Source organism: Plutella xylostella, chromosome 21 (assembly GCF_932276165.1).
Source record: "Plutella xylostella chromosome 21, ilPluXylo3.1, whole genome shotgun sequence".
NCBI lineage: Eukaryota > Metazoa > Arthropoda > Insecta > Lepidoptera > Plutellidae > Plutella > Plutella xylostella.
In genome coordinates, this window is record NC_064001.1 from 7,217,220 (window position 1) to 7,229,081 (window position 11,862).

General features: G+C 38.4%; 1 protein-coding gene across 1 annotated transcript; it reads right to left on the reverse strand.

Moving 5' to 3' along the window:
- Positions 1–1,698: 1,698 nt before the first annotated feature.
- Positions 1,699–5,931, reverse strand: LOC125490202 (uncharacterized protein K02A2.6-like). The gene has a single exon (XM_048628673.1). The coding sequence runs from the start codon at positions 5,929–5,931 to the stop codon at positions 1,855–1,857; it is 4,077 nt and encodes a 1,358-aa protein (XP_048484630.1). The 3' UTR covers positions 1,699–1,854.
- Between the last annotated feature and the right edge of the window lie 5,931 nt (positions 5,932–11,862).

Consider the following 11,862-nt stretch of genomic DNA (forward strand, 5'->3'; position numbering starts at 1 on the left):
ATAGACTGGGGTGAAGGTATGTTTTATTCCGAAGTAGTAGGTTACTTGCTGCATTACGGCACTAACAAATTGGCTGCCATTGTCACTTAGAAGCCTTCGCGGGACTCCGTAGCGTAGGAACACTTCATTAATAAGCACGTTAGCGCAATTTTCTGCGGTAGCTTGATGTAATGCAAATAGTTCTATCCACCTGGATGCCACGTCTTCGATTATCAGTATCCAGGTTTTCCCATCATGGGTTTCAGGTAAGGGACCAAACAAATCAAAGGAAACTATCTCAAATCTTCGGCTTAGTGGGTTTGTTTGCAATAGTCCAGTAGGTTTTGTATTTGAAGGTTTATACCTTTGGCATGCTAAGCAGTTTTTTATGTAACTATCTATATACTTCCGCATTCCTTTCCAGAAATATCTTTGTGAGATCCTGAGAAATGTTTTCTCAACCCCATAGTGTCCGGCTCTTGCATCATCGTGATATGTGGCCAGAACATTGGCCCATTCGTGAGATGGCACGACAAGTAACGCATCATCGGCTTCCACATATGGACAGTTTCGGTACAGTAACCCATTGTGCATGAGGTATCCTTTATTACTCCAGTACCGTGCGTTTTCATCGTCGTCGTTGGATTCCAGGACAGTTATGATCTTAGCGACATCGGGGTCCTTTAGTTGCTCTATTCGGATGTCGGCAGGGCTACGGGTAGGCATATCTACGCTCACCGTGCAAATACCGCATTCTGCAGTTGTATCAGGTGTGCAACAGGGTCGTGACAGCGTGTCAGCCACTACGTTAGTTCTGCCAGGTGTGTATTTTATGGTTATATCGAAAGCCTGTAGTTGTAATGCCCATCGAGCAAGTCGGCCCGTCGGGGACTTTAAGTTCATCAACCATTTGAGGGCTTGGTGATCGGTTACCACTATAGTCGGTACTCCTTCTATGTAGCCGCGAAATTTGGAGATAGCCCAAATTACTGCCAATGCTTCTCGCTCGGTGGTAGTATAATTCCTTTCAGCAGACGTCAGTAATCGGCTCGCATACTCCACGGGGTGCTCGTCTTCACCCTCCCCCTGTACTAAAACTGCTCCGATGGCATAGGAACTAGCATCAGATTTTATGATGTAGGGTTTAGTTAGGTCGGCCTGCCTCAAAACAGGAGCCCTTTCAGAGTCTCTACATCCGTTGAAGATAGCTCTACATGTGTTGAAAGAGCCGTCTCTCTTCGATGCGAGAGTTGTTAACAGTTTCTCGAACTGCTCCGTGGATAGATTTACTGTGGCCATTTTTGTCGTCGTTCCACCGGTGGTCGCTACCCTTCCAGACTTCGTTACGTATGTTGCTTTTTCAGCCCTCACGTTGTGCGCCAGTTTGTAACGGGGTGGCTTCGGGAGCAATGAAAGACGATGGATACGGATACTATGAACTATATTCAATTACTGAATGATAAGAGTATTGAAAGTTATGACGCGGATACCTATTAGAACCGCCCAGAAGGGACCGCCGAGGCGATGCGCTCGTCTGTGCAAGTTAGACTGCACTCTTGTAATAGGTACCTGGCCCGAAAACGTTCCAACAGAGGAAGCAAATCCGTGCGCAAAATATCTATAGAAGAGTGAGTATCTAAGTGAAGCTCGATACAAACAAAATGTTCTTCGGCCCATATAAGTTAATTCGTTGTTAAATACGAGAGTAAAAGACGGCTGCTCGATTGACACTGACCTTTATTTCAACTAACGGTGTTAGTGAAGCGGTGACGTAGCACGCGCCTTATCTATTACTAGGTATAAGTACTTACATACCTAATATCCCTCCACCAAAGCTTACAACTAAGTATAATAATATTTAAAGGCTTGCAAAAACTAGAATAATTTCCTATAGTCAACTCTAGGTATATCTCTTAATCCTAATCTAGTACGGGAAGGGACAGGTTCGCGTGTTTCCTCATCGGGGGAGCGCGGCCGCTCCGGGGACTGGTGTGGAGTGGTAAACTCGACATCATCTGTCGGTGCCTCCTGGTGAAGAGTGGAGGCCGAAGCCCCGGGCTCTGTGCTAGGACTATTAAAGTGTCCAACCAACTCTTCCCCTTCTCTAAACGAAAACTGCGTGTTGTCATTATCCAGGCTAAAATCGTAATGTTCGTTTAGAGATTGCCCTTTATACTTAAAAATCTGATTTTTATGTTTCTTTACTAAATTTTTGTCAACTGAATCCCTCACAAGATAAATAATCTTGCCCAGCTTTTCCACTATTGTTCCTCTTTTCCAAATGAATTTATTATTGTTTAAATGCTTCTTGTACATGACGTCATCGCCAGCGATAAAGTCCTTCCTAAGTGTACCACCTCGATATTTATTCTGTAAGCACTGTTTTTCATAAACTGTATTAGTTAAATTATTTGTCGGGGGCGGTGACGGTGGAAAAATGAGATCGAGTCTCGATTTCAGTTCCCTGTTAAATACTAATGAAGCTGGAGATTGCCCTGTTGTGGTATGCACCGAATTGCGGTAATCAAAAAGATACCTAAGCAACCTATTATTTATACTTTCCGCATTACGACCCTGTAGCAAAGCACATTTTATGCCCTTTTTTACGACTTTGACGAAACTTTCGGCTTGGCCGTTACTAGCCGGGTGGTATGGCGGAGAAGTGAGATGTTGAATTCCGTTTAGTTTACAAAAGTTTTTAAAACAATCTGATGTCATGGCCGTGCCGTTATCACTGACCAGAGTTGAGGGTATCCCGTAGTGTGACATAAAATCACACAACTTATTTACCAAATTGGATGACGTAACATTATTCTTCATGTCATAGCATTCGACCCATTTAGAATAGGCATCGACAATTACTAAAAACATCCTGTTATCGATTGGACCGAGAAAATCTAAATGAATTCTATCAAACGCTTGTTTCGGGTATGGCCATGAAACAATAGGTGAGCGCGGCGGCGCTGGCCGTAAACAAACACAAATGCTACATTCTCCTATCATTTTATCTATGGCTTCATCGACTTTAGGAAACCAAAATTTGGATCGTGCCAATGCTTTCGTCTTAACGATGCCTAGATGTGAGGTATGCAGTTCGTCTAAAATTTTCGAACGTAAAACTTCCGGCAATACCACCTTATGCCCTCGTAATAACACACCATTTTCGAACGAAAGTTGAAGCCTGCACAGGTAATACGGTTTCAAACTCTGGTCTGAAACTTTTTTTGGCCAGCCCTCCTGCACGTACGTAACAACTTTACGTAGCACTGTATCACGTCCAGTCTCAATTGATAAAATCTTGTGAGTAACTGGCAAGCTACCATCTATGACAAAATTTACATAAGCGGTAGTCTCTTGTTGCGTGGCCCCGAGGCCGAGCGACGACTTGCTATCGTCACGTGCACAACCCGGTTCTAAGGGCGCTCGTGATAAGAAATCTGCGCTATTATGTGCGCTGCGCACATATTCAATTTTGTAATTGTACGCAGATAAAAAAATTGCATATCTTTGCAGGCGGTTTGCTGAAACCTCCGGCACTCCGTGGTTTGGTCCAAAAATTGCAACTAGGGGCTTGTGGTCCGTTCGTAGAGTAAATGGCTCCGATCTCGCGTATAAAAATTGGTGAAACCTACGTATTCCAAAAATTATGGCCGTTGCCTCTTTTTGAATTTGAGAGTACTTTTTCTCTGCCGAATTTAGAGTGCGGGAGGCGTAAGCCACAGGACGTTCCAGACCGTCTTCCCCTATTTGAGAAAGAATTGACCCTAACCCAAAATTTGACGCGTCTACTGTCAAAATTATGTGAGCATTAACGTTAAAATGAGCTAATGTTTTTTCCGAAGATAACTCATTTTTTATTGCACAGAAAGCCGTGTCATGTTCTTTTAACCACGACCATTTCTTATCTTTTTTTAGTAAATCGTACAGAGGCGCGAGCACGGAGGATGCATTTGGTACGAAATTACGATAGTAATTAACTAGTCCTAAAAATGATTGTAACTGATTTACATTTTTAGGAGTGGGCGCCTCCTTAATCGCTTTAACTTTATCAGGAGATTTCCTAATGCCGTTTTTATCGATGATATAGCCCAAATACGATACCTCATCCTTAAAAAACTCACACTTATCATAGCGTAAGGTCAGTCCTGCGTCCTTGAAACTTTGTAAAACGCGTCTGAGTCTTTCCATGTGTTCCTGCCTGTCTTTACCCGTTATCAATACGTCATCTAAAAAGGTTAATACCCCCTCGTGCCCAAGAATGCTCTCCATTACCTTTTGAAATATAGCTGGTGCTGAAGAAAGCCCAAAAACTAAACGCTTGTATTTGAAAAGCCCTTTGTGCGTATTAATGCATGTTACATTTTTATCATCTTCAATAATGCATTGGTTATAGGCGGATTTCATATCCAACTTTGAGAATTGAACCCCACCATGCAATTTAGTGAAAAGCTCTTGAACTGTTGGTAATGGGTATTTTTCAATTAACAATTGTTTATTTAGGGTTTGCGAATAGTCCGCACATAGCCGAACTGAACCATCCGACTTTAGTACCGGGACAATGGGTGACGCGTATTCCGAAAACTTTACAGGTTCAATGATCTCAGACTCAACTAACCTATCAATTTCCTTATCTAACTTCTCTCTCAATGCAAAAGGTACCGGTCTCGCCTTTATAAATCTCGGTTTCGCATCTTCCTTCAAGTGCAATTTTATTTTATATTTATTAAAACAGCCGAGGCGGTCTGAAAATAAATCCGAATATGTATGAATTAGCTGTTGGAGTTCGTTATCACCTAAACTAGAAAGCTCACAGTACTTTATTGAAGATAATTGAAGTTCGAATGCTGATATGAAATCACGGCCTAATATCGGTGGCCCGCCGTTTTTAATTATGAAAACTTCAAAGTTAATTGTTTTGTTCTCGTAAGTTATAGGCAAACTAACACACCCTAAACATTTAAGTTGGTTTCCTGAATAACTCAAAAGGTTTTTGTTTGTTTGCCGCAATGGTACATCACTGAAACACGAATTATAAGTTACATCAGAGATGGCCGTTACGGAAGAACCACTGTCAATCTCAAACTTCATTAGCTTATCTTTAATCAGTACAGTTTCTGACATAGGAGTACCGTTTCGACAACGAATATTATACAAGTACTCACCGTCATCGCCCTCGCTTACATTGTCTTCGCCGACATAATTTACTTTATTACACATTTTGCGTAGGTGACCTTTAGAATTGCACTTTTTGCACTTGTACCTAGCGAACCGGCACTCGCTAGTTTTGTGGTTTTTGCGTCCACACACTGCACATTTCACTCGATCTGTGTCGGGTTGCGATTTCGACACTCCTTCTATTTTAAAAAGAACGTCGCCGCCGCCGCTGGTCCCCGCTGGTGCACTCGCCGCCGCCGCCGCGCGCGCGCACCGCACGCTCTCCGCCTGGTCCACCGCCGCTGACAATGTCAGTTCCTTTATGTCCAAGGTGAAGATTTTCTCGCGTTCAGGTCCCGCTGCCATGCCCATCACGAATTTATCGAGTAAGGCGTCCTCTAAATGTTTAAAGTTACAATGAGCGGCGAGGCCTCTTAAACGGACCGCCCATTGTGCGTACGACTCCCCCTGCTGTTGTGACGCGGCGTAGAATTTACTCCTTTCAGCAAATCCGCACCGTTTTGGTATGAAATGGGCGTCCAACACATCAATAATGTTTTGGAAGCTCACTTTGTCCAACGTATTGGGTAAAACCAAATTACTCGCCAATTTGAAGGAATCGTCTGTGAGTGCACTCAACAATATGGCGCGCCTCTTAACTCCCGATTTATCGGATTCTTCATTTATTCCATTTGCCAGGAAAAACTGCTCCAGTCTACTCGTAAACGTAGACCAATCCTGTTGTTGGTGGTCGAAACTGGAAATATTTCCGACAAACGGAGAAAATGCTGCACACATTGTCCACACAATTATGTTAATCTTTGAGGGTAGGTACGCGTCCCGTCGCCACTGTTAAATACGAGAGTAAAAGACGGCTGCTCGATTGACACTGACCTTTATTTCAACTAACGGTGTTAGTGAAGCGGTGACGTAGCACGCGCCTTATCTATTACTAGGTATAAGTACTTACATACCTAATAAACGTAAACGAAACCATACCGCGATGTAGAAACGTTACACCAGCGCCATCTAGTTTTCACTATGGGAACTAATCTTTTCGTTACACCTACTGTTTGTAAATACATAATTTTATACATATAGATACTTATTACTGGTCATATTCAAGAAGTTTTTCAGTTTCATTATAATTTAGAGTTTTTAACCAATCAGTGACTGTGTGTTTACACTCATGATATAACATTGGATATATATTAAGGTGTTTGTTTATGTGGTTGTAAAGATGGGTTGATTGACTTACATACTGATTTCTGGCGAAAACTGTTTTTGTTGTTTGAATTTTAGCAACAATATCCTTCCGTCTTTTATTTAATAGGCTCGAGTCATATCCTAATGATACGTGCTTTCTTAGTAAAGTATGTAATACATACAGTTGTCTTACTGACAATAGATCTGCAGTTAGGTAAAGGTCGCGTGTACTAAAACTACGCTTTTTAAAATACATGACTTTTAGTAGTAGTCTTTGTGCTCGCTCAACCTGAATAAATTTAGTTTTTAGTGCACTTCCCCACACAGTAATACAGTAAATGATTATAGATTGTGCCAAGGAAACATAAATATTATTCAGAAGATCTTTATCTGCCACATGACGCAATGTTTTAAAAATCCAAATTAATTTTCTTATTCTAGTTGAAATTACTTCTACGTGTGAATGCCAGGAAAGCCGCTGATCAATCGTAACACCCAAATATTTTGTGGAATTAACTTTTGTTATTGATGGACAATTGCAGTTTAGGTTACCTACGTTTATGCAGTTGTGAATTTTAATGTCATATTCATTATCTGGTTGTGTATTGTTATATATAGTAAAACACATATAGTTAGTTTTTGAAGTGTTGAGTGTCAGTAAGTTTAGTTCTAACCACCGTGCAATAACGGCAAGCCCTCGTTCAGCTTGGAGCTTCAAACTGTCCCAGGAGTCCCCAGTGAAAACTATAGCGGTATCATCTGCGTAGGAAAAAGCTTGAGTATTATCTAATCTTATATTACATAACTCATTGATATAAATTAAGAACAGTGTTGGACCTAGCACTGATCCTTGCGGGACACCGAAATTTACACTAGCATTTCCACTTAAAGTTTGCCCTATCCTTACTCTTTGTTTTCGTTCACTTAGGTAATCCCTGAAAAGATCCAAAGGAGCACCCCTCACTCCAATCTTTTCCAGTTTTTGCACCAGAATGGGAACAGAGACGGTGTCAAATGCCTTTTTTAAGTCCAAAAAGACAGTCAAGCATTTGCCTTTATTGTCAAGCTGTTCAATAATCTTGGATGTCAAATCTATTACTGCATCTTGTGTAGACTTACCCCTGCGAAAGCCATATTGTCTATCAGAAAGTATATTAAATTTATTTAAATATGTTATCAATCTATTATTTATTAATTTTTCTATTATTTTTGAAATGGAAGTCAGCACAGAGATGGGTCTATAATTGTTGACATCTTCTCTGTCCCCACTCTTGTGAACCGGAGTAATAATAGATTGTTTTAAGAGTGAAGGGAATACTCCTCTGGCGAAACAGAGATTAGCCAAGTGAACAATGATGGGAACTATTGCTTTAGAGGCACTTTTTAGAAACATTGCAGGAATATCATCCCATCCAGAAGCGCTCTCTGATTTGAGTCCCATTAGAACTGTGTGCACCTCTTCAGGGTCAGTGTCTAACAGTACAAAGGATGACGACTGTGGTTGGTCTTTAAAGCAGGAACTGAGGTTGGGCTGTGAGTTACTTGTTTGAGTAATAGCATCTGCGAGATTGCTTCCTATGTTAGCAAAGAATTCATTGACGTGGTTTGCTGAATCATGTGGGCAAGATTTAATATTGAGCAATTTGGTGTTATCAGTTTTAGACCTTCCTGTGTGTGTAATAGTTTTTATACTATTCCACAGACTTTTAGATGATCGTTTTGAGTAATATAGTAACTTTCTCTCATAGTCTCTTCTCTTTTTAATTTCTTTATTAAGTTGTTGCAAAAATTGCGGTATCTTCTATAGGTGAGTTTTAGTATTTCATCACTGGTATTAGCCCGAAGTCTTTTTTGCATGTTATTTCTGTTCCTAATACAACGTAAAATCCCTGTAGTTATCCATGGTTTAATGACCCGTTGTCGCTTTGGAATGTGAGCATCATAAGTGTTGTCTGTAAGAGATTCTTTAACTTTATCAATTAACATTTGAGTGAGTAATTCTGGATCATCACAAAACAGCAAACTAGTTAAATTTTTATCAATCAATGACATAAGTGCCTTATCGTAATCTACAATCTTTTTAGTTTTATGAGATTTATTATTAAATTTTTGTTTAGCAAGACACAAAAGAAACGTCACTAGTACACAATAAAATACAATATAAATTTGTCTTGGAGTTACACATACATAAACACAAAGAAACAGACCAATATAAGAATACATACCTACATCTAAAATTAAATTAGGTTATATAATTTAAAAAACTAAGAGAATGCTTCGTAGTTAACTTAACCTTAACATTGTGATATATCCTCTACCATAACCGTTGCCACTAAGCCAGTGATGCCACGAAATTACGAACGAATGCCGCCCTAACAGCCTTGAAACTGCTGTGAAAGATATCGATATCGTTGGACTCGCACAACCTATTGACCATGATACTAGCCCTTACTACAAAAGAGTTGTGCCTGTAGTTCGTACTGCATTGAAGCACATGCAAGATGTCTTTTTTACGCGTCAATCTCTCTGGGACTCTAAGTTTAATGAGCTGCAACAACTGGGGGCAGTCTATTTCACCTCTGGCGACCTTAAGCACAAATATAGCGTCTGCCACAGATCGCCGAAGTTCAAGAGGTAAAAGGTGAAATCGCTCGCACCGGTGCTCATAGGGCCTATAGGGGACCTTAAACTCTTAACTTGACCTTTAACTTTATGGGAAGATGAGTCTTCGGAAAAGGATGCTCATCATTCACTAGGTATTCGCTTGAACTTCTGATGGTAACTCCGAGATAAATAGTAGCCTTAGAGTTAAGTTTACCATATTTTTTTTAATCTTATTTGCAATCTTAAACGATGGATCGATTACTTAATAAGTTCATTTTTCCATCGGCTCGTTGGTGTTCAAAAATAACTGACGCGTGACATCGACTTGGGTCGATTGGCAAAGAATCGGTGCGTCCACGAATACTATTCGATGCACTCTCGAGAGGTGAAAGTAGTTGTTTGAATTATTGAGGTCATAGGTTGTATTCAATGGGTGTAGCTAAAATACGCCTGTAAGATATTTATTGATAATGTTCCTGTAGTTATCCTATCTACGTTTTCCGACTCATACATATAATCCATGTATGTAGGTATATGCCATTATATACAGGGTTATTGGTAAGTAGACCGGATCTTTTCAGGAGGTGATAGAGGAAGGCATTTCCAGTCGATTGAACCCTATAATGCATTATCCGAAACTTAACCATTTACAAGATATTTAATATTTAAGTTTTTTTTAATTTTTTGCCAAAATTTTATGTTTAAAACCGAAAATAAAAAAAAACTAGCCATATTTCAAAAATTGTTTTGCATAAGTAACACTTTAATAAACTAATTAAAATAAGCAAATGTGCATTATTCGACTTAAATTAGACACAATACATCAAAATAATTAAATATTTTTTAAAAATATTCAAAACGCAAAACAAATAAATTAAATTAAAAAAGAATTTCATCATTTTGTGCACTTCAGCTTAAAAACATTGTCAACTTATAAGCTTTCAAATAAGATAATTCAATATCAAATTAGATTTAGATATCACCAAGATATGGCCAAAATAACCAGCACAGACGTACAAAATTCAACAGGAAAAGTAACAAAATTTGCCCAATTTAAAGGTAAAAAGTGTGATTGTTTTCAGTCCTGTTAACTTTAGTATGGGAACCCATGTTGAGTTTTCTCCGCTTTCTATGGTTGTTTTGGCTATGGTCGTTTTTGCGTTTTGAATATTTTTTTAAATGTTTAACAATTTTGAGGTATTGAGTCTAATTTAAGTCGAATAATGCACATTTGATTATTTTAATTAGTTTATTAAGGTATTACTTATACAAAACAACCGAAAAAAATATTTAAATGTAACAATTTTTTTTATTTTAGGTTACAGACATAAAATTTTGGCAAAAACTCAAATATTAAATATCATAGAAATGGTTAAGATTCGTATAATGCATTATAGGGTTCAATCGACTGGAAATGCCTTCCTCTATCACCTCCTGAAAGGATCCGGTCTACTTACCAATAACCCTTTATAATTATGTCCAGCGCGCCCTGGGCAATGAGCGACTGACGCTATTCTGACTGGCCTTTCACGACAAACCCTAGTCGAGTCTCGTGTTATTTGTCACCGCCGGTACGCAGATAATTAATTGTTTGGGGTTGTTAACTGAGATAACATTTTTCAGTAAAAATGTGTAAACACAAACATTGCAGGTATAATAAATTTATAACAATTTGCCATAGACCTTGACTCACGTGATGACGCCAAATATTTAGTAGCAAACATGTATTTAGGTGAATTGATTAACTTTCTAATGTTTTGTGAATTTAATTAATACATAGGTACAGGTTTTATACAGATATCCTATAGCTGATTTATATTAATAGGGCATAATACAATTATGTCTACCTATTTTATTTTCAATCGCAATTAGGTAAATAAAGTTACTTTTCATTACAGAACTTTATCTTACATTTAGTTATTATCACTTCAAACGATTTCTTACTGAAATACATTTTTTTTTCTTAACACAAACGAAAAAGTTAATTGATTCCATAATCTTGTCATTTTCCCATGATAGGGTATTTAATAGTATTTATTAATAGTTTTATCAACAACATATGAAGACAAAAGTCTTCAACCAGTGCGTCCTGCCAGTGATGACGTATGGTTAACGTGACCATACGTCCCGCTTTGGGCGGGACAGTCCCGCTTTCAAGCTGTGCGTCCCGCTGTCCCCCGCGAGGGCAAAAATGTCCCGCTTTCATAAACAGACCATACGATACCTAAATTTTGTAACTTCACCCATATTTCCTTTTTTTCTTTTAATCACTTGAGACAACTACCTATTTATCTTCTTATCACTTACTCACATAGACTACAGGGAGTAATATGAGTCCGAGTTTCACCGAGACTAAATTTATCTCGCTCACCTACCGATTCCTAACAAAGAAGATATGCGTGGAAGTGCACGTTTTCCTAAAAAGTAATCTGTTTAATACAGAATGAATTCTTTTATCAATGCGAAAATAATATTATATTAAAATATATAAGATGCACTATTGATAAGAACTTTAAATTAAACTACTCAAATTATAAAAAAAAAATCTAAGTATGATGTTTGATAATTTTGTAGCGTCTGGTATGAGAACACCAAAAATTTTTTCCGTATTTGTAATACCGACTATGTACCTAATTTACTAAATATAGTTATAACGTTTTTTTTTAAGATTGAATAGATATAATAATCACGAAGGTTTGTTTTTACGATTGTATATATTGTATACGATAAATAAAATACAGATTTATTATATCACGAAAATATCAAATCCGGACCGAAAATATGGTAATTCGTGATTTGTCAAAAAAGAAACGAACGTTTCAAAATCTTTAGAACCAAAACCTAAAGAAAGCGTTTAGGTGTCGAAAAAGAAAGCGGAGCGAAGCAAAAATAATGTTAAATTGTTAACTAAGTTACATT